This window comes from Astyanax mexicanus, chromosome 20, assembly GCF_023375975.1.
Source record: "Astyanax mexicanus isolate ESR-SI-001 chromosome 20, AstMex3_surface, whole genome shotgun sequence".
NCBI classification, from domain to species: domain Eukaryota; kingdom Metazoa; phylum Chordata; class Actinopteri; order Characiformes; family Acestrorhamphidae; genus Astyanax; species Astyanax mexicanus.
Window position 1 is genome coordinate 31,145,556 of NC_064427.1, and position 12,335 is coordinate 31,157,890.

Sequence of the window (12,335 nt, forward strand, 5' to 3'; positions counted from 1 at the left end):
CAAGACATGCAGTCTACCTCTGCTGCAGCCTATGCTTTTGAACACAGCTCATGTGCTCATGTGACCTTTCAGACATCAGCCTTCATTGCTGCAGTTCATAGGAAATGTACCACATATCCTACCCCCAGCAGCTGTTATGTTATCTCACTATGTCGCTGATGAGGTACATCTGAGTATGTGTGCACTGTCTTCATTCTATATGCTGATTTTGTGTGTGTCTGTCTGTCTGTGTGTGTCTGTGTGTGTGTGTGTGTCTGTGTATGTGTGTGTAGGCAAGGCGGGAGATAACATCTGTGTAATTTTCCCGTGATGATGGGCCCTGTGGGAGCCAGCACAGGAGATGAACTGACTTGAGCTAAGTACTATTAATCGTTTAATTACCACTGCCTGATTCAATCCATCAAATCATGCCATGGTGTGCCTCATACAAATGCATACACTCCGAGGTCATTCGTGCACCAGTCAGTCAAGCGCTCTGCCGCAGCTCTGTTGTTTGCCGTGTAACTGTTATACAACATGAAGGGAACACAGTGGCTCTTGTAGTAGACTGTGTAAGAACGTCACATTCAGAGAATGGCAGAAAAGAGCAGATGGCTCGTTGGTTTAGGGCAATATGTTTTTTAATGAGCATTATGGCTACACATTAGCGTGACAGACCTGCTCACTTCAGGACAAGATGAAAGGCATTTTCAGCAAACTCAGCAACTCGTACTCTGAGGTCATTCAAACTTCTGTATGGAGATAAGTTAAGTTGTAGTAGTGTAAAATGCCACCTTTATATATACAGCTGGCACATAAAGGTGGAAATTGCTGAAACAGAATACCATGCCTAATGATTTACCCTTTAGTTTAGTAACAGTTTGAAGTGCATTCTTTTGACCTTTTGTCACCTTGAAGGCTATTTGTGTTTAGTTAAAATGAAGATGACAATGGCATAGCATCTGTATTATCAAGGGCAGCTCTTGAGACTGTAGTAGTATGTGGGCGAGCGAGCATTATCCTGTTGAAAAAGTGCACCAGTGGTAGTTGTCATCTCCAACAAGACAAAAGGGAGCTTGTAACTGAAGATGGCCCAGTGCAATTCTGCTTTTGTCTTGGTGAAGATGACCAACAAATATATGTGTAGAGGCACTGTGGTCAGCATTGCTTTTGGGATGCTTTGGCATTAACACTACTATAATATTGTGGTCATATACATATCTGACCATGTCTGAATGTGGTTTGAATAATTAGACTACACTGCATCCTTGAAATACCTGCTGGTCACTGATAATGCCAGGTGTCAATGGGACCTTTGGCTGCAATTAGATTAGCAATCTTTTTTCATTGAGTTTATATGGCAGTGGTTATGTTTTGCTTGGTTTATTGACTTCACTGCCCCATAATATCCAGTGGTATCACTCCATTCCATCCTTAAGCTTCCAGAAGCTTTCTGAATTTAAGACTAAGCATAAAGGAGTCTTAGTACTGTATATGCTAGCTAAGAAATTACTTTTTTTTCTATTGCAAATTTGCATTTTATGGTTTAATAAATACACATACCTAAAACACAGCATGACGAAATTCGATATTGAATTGTCCTTTTGAGCTGACTGTGGGTGGGCAGTCTTTTAAAAGTCTGGACTGAGTGCTGAGAGGTTTGGGCAGTGTCCTCTGTGGAGCAGTGACCTTGTTGTTTCAGATGATGTTTTGATAAAATGGTCCGAACACTGCAGCCCTCCCTGTGACCCCACAGCCTTCTCTCGCCGACAGAAATACACAAGGATGAGCTGATCTCACAGCTACGTGGTGCATCAGAATGGAGCAAGCATGTCTATTGTACTAGCAGAGCAGCATCTTTAAAGTTGACAACAAAAGCTGCGCAATCAAATAATCTAATTAACTAAACAAATGGCCTACACTTTAAATCAAAAAGCCCCAATTTTTCATTCACTGGTTTTGGTTCTTACAGCACATTGTATCTCTTGGAACCTCATTTATGTTGGGTAAATTAAGGACTACGCAGTTTTACACTTGATTTAAAAGTTATTTTCCAATTTAAATATTCTTCACGCTCAAATTTTTTATATACACATGATTTATCTATAGAATATGTGATGAACATGTCTCATCATCACCTAGTATAGTTGTAGAGTGTGGGGCTAAAGACCTCATCAAAAGCGCGGTGTAAAGTGATTCTTTCTCCCTCTTTCTTATTTTCCACTCAAGAATTTCAAGGCTTCTGTGTCTGCTAGCGTCTCTGCTTCAACCCTTCAGAATCTGCCTGTTAGCATCACAGCTAACCCACTCCAGAACTTCAGAGCCGGCTTTCATGTCTGTCAGCATCGCAACTTCAACCTTGCCTGTTACCATTGCACTTAATCCACTCCAACCCTGTTTCAACTCTGCTTCAAACCTGCTGTTGTCCTGGCTGTTGTCCCAGGTAGCATTGTGGCTCCAACCCCGCTAACCACGGCTGATAGCAACATGGCTAACCTAACCTAGTCAAACCCTGCTGAGTAATATGCTGGTAGCATTGCATCTAAACTGCTCTAAACTTTCAAACTTTGGAATGAAGTACTAGTTGACTTAATGATTATAGATTGTGATTTTTTTCTGTTATGGAATGTTTGGATTGCTGCATTCACCTTTCACAATTTGTCTTGGACTCTGTCATCTTTAATGCTCAGTTCTGTGTGGAGAGTCACTGTCTTGTGTCTCTTAAGATGGGCTTAAGATTCCAAAGAGTGTGACTTACATCCATTTGTGGCCAGACAGACTATGAACATATTAATTCTCTGCTCATTCTGTCTTTTTCACCATCTTCACCTAAAAATGAGTTGTTTGATTCTATATTTAAAGTTTAAATTGTCAGATTTAGCACCATTAATAGTGTATTATTAGCACTAAAGCCTGCTTTCTTGTTTTTGTTTTTATCTGAAATAACTGTGTAGTTATTCTGCGGATGGACCCTATATATATATATATATATATATATATATATATATATATATATATAATATAGCTGAGGAGTAGAGTGAACAGAGAGTTTAGAGACAGGAGAACACTCTGTGTGACTGCGTCTACCACCCCACCTCACTCCACCTCCCGGTCCAGCTCCATGGAGGACTGTATGAGTCAGAGCTCTGGCAGGAGAGTCTCTGTTTAGAAGATTTTCAAAACACACACTCTGCTTTAATGGGGTCAATTGCCTGAACCCTGAACTTTCCACCCTGCATTTCATCCTGGCTTTTTTTGTTTTCGCAACTAAATTGATTCTGTTTCACAATGCCTTATTTTCCCTTTATAGTGCTCATTTGAAATGCTTTCTATTGGGTGTTTAAAAGCTTAAGAACATGAGTATTTCCCCTGTGCACATCTGCATGCTGGATGAAGCTAATTGGATCACCGTGCAAAGTTGGGCGTTAAATTGCTTTTTTTTTTTGCAGGGGATAAACTTCTCTTTTTTGGGGAAAAATGGACCAGGCTGGTGCACACAATTACGTGAGTCATGAATTTAATGTCTTCTCTTCCCACTCGCTCTATAAATGACCGGAGAGCCATACATGGCCCCTGTAACAGCATATCAGCATGATTAAAAGCTGGAGTGAGAGTGAAACACTCCAGGCTGCTACCTTTACCACTGCAGCAGACTGATAAGATGGGCCTGGGTCTAGTCACTGGATCTCTGATACACCTTTGTTGCATTGTCTGTCCTCCACGCTTCATTTGTTTTTGTCATCACTGTCATCCTTTGGCAGGTTGAGCCTTTGTCCAAAGCCCAAGGTAATAATTAATTATGAGTCAGATAATGACTCAGGGCTATTGGCAATTGTGGCAAGCCGTGGCCGTCTCTCCTTCTAAGCTCTTTCACTTCTATCCTACATTATGTCTCACACTTGTGTTTTTTCTTTTGTTTCGCCTTTCTTTCCATAACTTGGAGCCATCGATCACTTCAGCTTTCAGGTTTGTTGTAGTAGAGTGTGAGCTGAAGCGTGAAAAGTCATCTGCTTCATCATTTTGGGTTGTTTTATTTTTTTCATTTGTACAGTCTTCGTCAAACCAGAAGTTGCACAATGAAGGAATTAACCAACAGAAATGAAACTTTGTGTGTAGTCATATCAAGATGTCAAGTAGATCAGTTTCGGACTTCGTTACAAGCACTTTCTTATGTTCTCTTAACAAGGCCCTACAACCGCTATTCCAATAGGACAATGCTCATCCACACACTGCTGCCATCTCAAGGGCTTGCCTCAAAGACACAGGTACTATGTCATGGCCAGCCACATTGCCAGGGATGCTATTAGACGCGTCATCAACATTCCACCCTGTACCACAAAATCTGCAGGAACTGTGTGAATATTCAAGCTCCATATGGTATGATTTATCAAAGGACACCATTAATACCATTCATAAGAACCTCTACAACTCAATGCCAATATGTCTGATGTGTTGCGTTACACATGCGTTACACACAACTTGTGTATGTGTAACTCAATAAATAAGACCAAGAGTTTCCCATGTCAGTCTTAATCATTTTTGATTATTCATTCATTGTTCCTGGTAACCTGTATCTTCCTTCTAAATAGCATTGCAATCTAAAACTTCTTTCTGGGTGCAACTATTTTTTTGCAACCATTTCTTTAACAAAAAATGAGATTATGTTTTTTTCTGGGGTTTTTTTTGTGTGAATGTGTGTGTATAAAGTTCAGAAAAGATAAGAGAAGCTGCTGCATCATCTAAGCCACCTCCATCTCTTTCCATTCTGCATTCCAGAACTCATCTTCGCTCCCTCCTTAAGTGTAAAAATGGAAAAAGAAATGGAAACAGAATAGTCTGTCTTGAAAAGAGGGAGAAAAACTGCAGTTTGGCTTTGCAAAGAGCAAAGCGAAGAAAAAATGGAAAGAGAAAAAAGAGAATGTGTAAGCCACATGTAGGACAAGTTGTAGAATTTGCAGAAAGGAGTAAGAGATAGAGAGAGAGTGTGAGAGAGAGGGAGAGACAGCGTGAGAGAGAGGGCGATCTGGAGGAATGCATAAAGGGGGAAGGAAATTGGGCGCACGGCAAAACGTGTTCTGAGGGAGAAAAAAAAGGGTGGAGGAAAGAGAAGAGGGGCTGGAGGCACGGAGAGTGTGTTGGGGAGTGAATGGAGGGAAAAAAGGTAAAGGGGGGACGGGTGGGGAGGCTGGAGAGACAGAGGGAGGGGTGGTGATCCTCGGGGCTGGATGACTCACTTCTCTGCAGCCGGCGTGTGCGTCACTGGCGCACGGCTGGAGGAGGAGATAGTGGAGAGGTCTGCACATTTAATTACAACCTGCCAATTTATATACAGTGTACACACACACACACATTTCTCTCTCTCTCTCTTTCTCTCCATCTCTCGTGTTCTCTATCTCTATTCGCCCTTTCTCTTTCTCTCTCTCACTAATGCCAGCATATGATAACGTATGTTCAAAGACCAAAGACCCTCACATCTGTAAACATGGAAATTCCCCCTGAGCGTGCCAGTGAAATATGAAATTGTTTCTATTAACATAAACATTAACATAACATTCTGTCCCGCTTGGCAGCAATATCCAATGTGCAAATTATTTCATCTTCTCTTCCACATGAGATCAAATGTGTAAAGAGATGCTGTAGACAGATATGACAGGATCTTCATCTGAAAGAGACTTTAATTGATTGGCAATAGAACTAATATGCCATTAGCTATGCACATTGACACAGATTTGACACCTTTATTTTGCAGAAATTAAACCACATATTTCTAAGACGGGGTTCTAAGTTGATTACTAGAAATAATGCTAATGATTATAAGAAAAATCAAGAATTAATTTTGTTTAAAAAATCCCATTTTGTGATAATAACAGAATTATTTTAAAGTCTTGAAAGTAGGCCTGGACAATAATTCGATAACGGTATTTATCGCGATAAGAAATGTTTCAATAACGGTGATATCATTTTTGTGTCATATCGATATGTATTATTTACAGAAACACGGCTCAGCTGCGCTCTGTTCGGCCCCTAAAATCTGAAACTCGCGCTGAAAATCTCTCGCGCTGAAATCTCTCGCGCTGAAACTCGGCCGCGCTCCGGTCAGCATCTAAAATCTCTCGCGCTGAAGCTCGGCCGCGCTCCGGTCAGCATCTAAAAGCTCTCGCGCTGAAGCTCGGCCGCGCTCCGGTTAGCATCTAAAATCTCTCGCGCTGAAAATCTCTCGCGCTGAAGCTCGGCCGCGGTCCGGTCAGCATCTAAAATCTCTCGCGCTGAAACTCGCCCGCGCTCCGGTCAGCATCTAAAATCTCTCGCGCTGAAGCTCGGCCGCGGTCCGGTCAGCATCTAAAATCTCTCGCGCTGAAAATCTCTCGCGCTGAAGCTCGGCCGCGGTCCGGTCAGCATCTAAAATCTCTCGCGCTGAAATCTCTCGCGCTGAAGCTCGGCCGCGCTCCGGTCAGCATCTAAAATCTCTTGCGCTGAAAATCTCTCGCGCTGAAACTCGCCCGCGCTCCGGTCAGCATCTAAAAGCTCTAACGCTGAAACTCGCGTTTAAAATCTCTCGTGCTGAAATCTCTCGCGCTGAAAATCTCTCGCGCTGAAATTCGCCCGCGCTCCGGTCAGCATCTAAAAGCTCTAACGCTGAAACTCGCGTTTAAAATCTCTCGTGCTGAAATCTCTCGCGCTGAAAATCTCTCGCGCTGAAACTCGCCCGCGCTCCGGTCAGCATCTAAAAGTTCTCGCGCTGAAACTCGCGTTTAAAATCTCTCGTGCTGAAATCTCTCGCGCTGAAAATCTCTCACGCTGAAACTCGGCCGCGCTCTGGTCAGCATCTAAAATCTCCTTTTAGAATCTCCTAAATTTCTTTATTCTGGCTGAAACACTTTTGTAGTTTATGTTATATCTAAGTTATTTATAGTTATAAAAGCCTATAGGTTTGCTTATTTGACTGTGATATCATGTTCCTTTTATGTATATAAAGGCTTTTTGTCCTTATCCTGGTTGAAGCACTTTTGTTTTGATCTGTTAAATTTGTTTATGGAAGAATAAGAAGCTTTGCCTCTGTTGTAAATGTAAAGTTATTTATATTGGTAATATGTACTGTACAGTACAGGCCAAAAGTTTGGACATACCTTCTTATTCAATGCGTTTTCTTTATTTTAATGACTCTTTCATTTCATGACGCATTGAATAAGAAGGTGTGTCCAAACCTTTGGCTTGTACTGTATATAGGTTATAGGCTTGTGTTTGACAGAGATGTCATGTTTTTATTTTGCTATAAGTGATTAAAAGTGATCATTGGTTTATTTTGACCATTTTTTATTTCTAAAGTATTATATAGTTTTTGTGAAAGGAGGCTTTAAAGACTTAAGTTTTTCTTAGGCCTTCAAAATATTTATGTCGATATCGAAATTATATCGTATCGACCGAAATTATGGAATATATCGTGATATAAATTTTGGCCATATCGTCCAGCACTACTTGAAAGCAATATACTTATTGTATAATTGATTAAGATTGAAGTTTAAACCCGTGCATAAATATTATGCAGTGTTGTGGTAGAGATTCTTTCCTTTAAATTATTTTTGTTACATTATTTATTTTGTTATTCATATTCATTAAGAGGCATTTATCAGAAAATACATAACATTATCATTCCTCTTCATGCTATAATATGGCTTGATGTGTTAAAATTGCCATGAAAAGATATAAAATTCTCTGTCAAGTATTTATACAGATAATTAATTTGTTTGTTGAAATATTTAATTGAATCACTTTGTGTGAGCTATAGGTTCTCAAAATTAGAGGTAGGACAAAATATTAATATTGTGATGTATTGTATCGTATTTTTATTGAAGCTTAGGAGATCTAAACTCCCGAAGACTTGCCCCCCAATTTGAGTTACTGAGGTTACTGCTTCATTAATCCACGTGGTGGCGCTAATTAAATTATAATAGGGAAAACCTACAGTGAAAAATATTGGTTGTCAAATTCTGTGAAACTGACACCAATAAATCCGTAATTTCGGGTATTTGCTTATTTAGGAGTATTTTATTATTTTTAGCAACTCAGATGTTATATAATGACGCAGATAATTATGATATATTGAATATCAGAGAATCACACTATCGTGATATCATCGTTATTGTAGACAACGAATCGTGTTAATAATGAATCGTGAGATTTCCTGTGGTCCCCAAACATACTCAACACCAGTCGACCACAATTATCAAAAAGTTCACTGCTGTGTAAAAAGGTTGTTTCTGTAACTTTATTGAACTGTTCTTTTTCTGTGGCAGAAAAAATGTACAACACATATATTTAATAGGAAAAAAACATAAAAAATATTTTCTCCAATATTTTACATTTTTGGATGAGAAAGGGGTGGTTCTGAAATCAACAATACTTGGTTAATTGTCCCTTGGCAAGTATTGGCTTTAATTTCAGTCACATTCTCCTTCATTACCCCAAACATGTAATAAATACTGCATCTAGAATTGGATAGTTTTAATCCATCTACCTCTGGGTTATGGGCGATTCTGCTACATCATCAGCCTAGATGGGACTTGAAACATCGACCCTGGCTTAGGTGGCCAGTGCCTTATCCTTTAAGCCACTGGGGCTTGAGCCAAGCATGTTCTTTGTGGAAGATAAAAGTAGACTTGTGGATTTGTAAACAATAAGTCAGTTTTAGTCACTACCTGCAACTCAGCTTGACTAGAGAATATTGGCAGCCATCAATCTTCTGGCAAAATTATTGTTGAAAAATTGCTCACTGGTAGAGTTTAAAGTAAATTTGATTGGTTTCCTGGCATGGACCAGACTTTTAAGCATAGTTACATTTTTTTGTCAGGGCAGAAGTATTCCAAAAATGTAGTACCCTTCACTGGTTTCATGTGTCAGCTTGCATCAAAATATTGGCACTGCCTACTAAGCCAAAAATGGTCCAGATCCTCCCTACCTGATGGCACTGGTCAAAACCCAATCTGTACCTAAACCTCTTCGGGCTTCAATATGGCTCAGCTTGTCCCACCATTTCTTTTAGGATACGTAAAAACAAACATTCAGGTTATTCCCTGTCCTGTCACCAAGGTGGTAAAATTTACTTCAGCTGAGTGTCTGAACAGCAGAATTAATTGCTATCTTCAAATGCCAGCTAAAGACCCATCCCTTCTATCTGTTACTGTTTCTTCCACTGGTTTATGCATAGTTTGTTTATCTCAATGCTCTGACTCTAGGAATTTTATCACTAAAAGTAGGGCTGGTGTTACTCGTTTCTGGAAGTATTTTAGAAAAAATTGTGATCTATCGATTAGCTATTCTGTTGATATTTAAAGTGAATGACTAAGCATGTTTTTTTTCTTAGTGGCTGTGGATAAGAACGTTTCTAAATTACGTGAATAAAAAAATATATATATAATGTGTGCATGGAGTGACTGTCCTTGGAAGTTTGAACTGTTCAGATGCTGGTTTGATTTTATACTGGAAGAAAATAGTTTTGAGGTAGTCTCTCTTCTCTTTATTATTTCATTTACTACTTTAGAAAATGTTCCAGTTCCACTGGCAGCATAACAGTCCTGGAGCATGATGCTCCAACCACCATTCTTAACAGTTAGTATAGTGTTCTTGGAGTTATATATCTGATCTTTTCTCCTCCAAACATACCTTATATTTGGGGCTTTTTTGTCGACAGCAGCCTCTCAAACCTTCGCATTGTAAAACTGTAGACAAGGACACCGATGTTCCAGCAGTTTAAAAATCATGGAAAACATATCCCTTAGTGTTTCTTGGATAATTTTGCCCATTAAAAGCTTTTTTTCTCTCAGCTGAGGGTGACAGGTGAGGTTTTCCTACTGTCCTTTTTACGCCTTCCAATAAATGATGATCTTTGCAGTTTAAAGTATTTAAAATGGCTTTAGAAGAAATTCCAGTCTCCCTTGGACTTTCCAATTGTACAGCATTTTAGTCCATACAGTTAGTGCTGTCAAACAAACCATTTATATGTTTGCAGCGAGACAATACCAGCTGTAGTCAATCATGATTCCTAACAGGAAGAACATTTGCTCAAACATCTGACCACAACTGTATATCCACAAGACTTGATTCAAAATCTTTAGGCAGCATGGTGGCTTATTGGTTAGCATTCCTAACAATGTTCCTCCCACAGTCCAAACAAAGGTGAGTGGATACTCTAAATTGTCCTGGTGTGTGGGTGTAAATATGTATGTGTGTGTGAGTGTGTGTATGACTGTTTGCCCAGATATGAATTGGCACCTTGTACTGGGCCCAAGTTGCTCCAGTTGGACGGTTGGCAATTGGCTGCCGCTTGAGTGCTGAGTGTAAATGGACTGTAAAGCGTTCTCTGTAAAGTTAAATATATGTAACATTATTCATTCATTAAAAACCACCACCCCTGACATTGTGGCATAGAACTACTGTGGCGTAGAACTACTGCATAGATTCTAGCTGTAGTCTGGCCTTTGGCAGTGCTGTTTTCGTCAATCATGCTGGCAAGGTGCATGTCCTGAGCAGTTTGATTGCAAGTCAATTACAAAGGGCTACCGGTTTACAGTAGCAGAAAAGCATAGCTCATTCTGTCCGTGGTTCCCTCTCTTGAAACGATGCCATTCACAGAGTATTATGTGTCATTCATAAAACAATGAACCTCACTTCACACTGAGTTTCACTGGAGGGTTTTACCAATCAGAATGACTCTGGTTTTAGCACCACAATCTCTCTCTCTTTAAGGCTTTTCTGCTTCTCTTCCACTCTGTCTATCTCTCTTTCTTTCTCTCTTTCTCTCCGCATCATTCTCCTTGAGCAGCAGTTATCCCGTGAGTGCCTGCAAGCCACACTCTGTAGACAATAGCTGCAATCAGCCGCCCTTTCGTGAGCTGCACGCTCTGTTCCGGGATTCTAGCGCAAGAAGAGAGCAATTTAGGCAAACAACAGCATTCCAAGGAAAGCAGAAAGAACAGAGAGAGGCTGCATGCCGTGCCAATGATTGGCCAATGCGGCGGCGGCGAGCTCTCAAAAAAGCACAAGAGCAAAACAGAACGTGGCGCCATTTCGTTTCAGCTCCAACATGGCTGCCTCCGGGCTGAGCTGGCGAGCTTCTGGACCTGCTCCGGGTTAAAAAAAAAAAAACTGACAGAAACCTACCTCAGCGAACAAGGCTCCTGTTTTCATTCAGACTGAAAGAAGGGGATTGCCGAGAACGTTGCCAAAAGCACAGCCGAGCGTCATTCGTTTTGTGACAGAACAAATGTCAGGCACTCACATGCAAATGTCAGATGTTTATAGCACCTGCAGGCGAAAAGGATTTTCTAACTGTGAAAATGAGCTACTATCTTCACGCCACATCTGCGGCGGCCGTGTATTATATTTTATTTTATTTATTTATTTTTAGGACTAAGGCAGAATGCAGAACTACAGTATGAGTCAGGCCTTATGTGACATCACAAACAGCTTGCCATTTTCACGCTCGAGTTGCACTCATTTTCAATCAAATGGCTTTGAAACGCTCCAGTAATCAGCCTCAGCTGCGGGAGAAGCTGCATTTTCTCTCCTTTTGAAATTATTTGAGATAGACCACCAAAAGGCGAGGGAGTGAATAATAAAGCCTATTACATACTCCTGCAGTGCCCGTATAGCTTTACTGTCCTGCTTGTCAGATAACCTGATACCCCCCGTCACGCTACATATTTTTCTGCAGTGTGCTCATTTCGGGATTCATGAGTGGCTCTTCCATTTGTTTTGCTCTAAAGGATCGCTCGGCGTCACCCTAAATAGTTTGGATGTTGCCGGCTGCTCATAACAGAGCAGTAATAATAAGCACATGATGAATGGAGGAGCTGACAAACTGACTGATAAAAGGAAGAGAAATGGCAGTGGAGGGACAGAGATGCGGATGGAGCGATGGATAGATTGAAGCGGATGACAAATGGAGAAAGAGCAAAGGGGTACAGATTGGGAAAAGGAGAGAGAGAGCAAAAGAGAGAGTGAGAGCACAGGCACACAAAAGTAATGATTGATGTGAAATTGACATTAAATGACAGGGAGGGCGGAAGGAAAATGGGTGACACTCACAATAAATCTGATTTGTGCTGCTGCTCTGCCACTGCGTGCCCACTCGCTACGAAACACACACGTTCTACGGCCCCCTCTGACACCAGCATGACTGTGTGAAGGTGGTGTTTTGTCTTGTGATTGGACAGTGGGGGAGGTTGAGCACCGCACACATGTGCAATCCTGTCTTTTTATGTTAATAAAGAGGTCCATAATTGGGACGCTTCTCAAGCTATATTTAGGTTGGCTGATAAAGGCTGAGATAGAAGCAGGGGGTAGATACAGGAAAATAG

General features: G+C 40.8%; 1 protein-coding gene across 2 annotated transcripts in view; it reads left to right on the plus strand.

Moving 5' to 3' along the window:
- Positions 1-3,003: 3,003 nt before the first annotated feature.
- LOC103024073 (uncharacterized) overlaps positions 3,004-12,335 on the plus strand; it is a 37,793-nt gene continuing 28,461 nt past the window's right edge. Inside the window, exon 1 of one of the 2 annotated variants that reach the window (XM_007236197.4) lies at positions 3,004-3,483. In XM_007236197.4, the coding sequence (XP_007236259.3) occupies positions 3,457-3,483 (27 nt within the window). In that variant the 5' untranslated portion in view covers positions 3,004-3,456. The remainder of the gene's footprint in view (positions 3,484-12,335) is intronic. The other variant, XM_049468657.1, reaches the window with a different exon arrangement.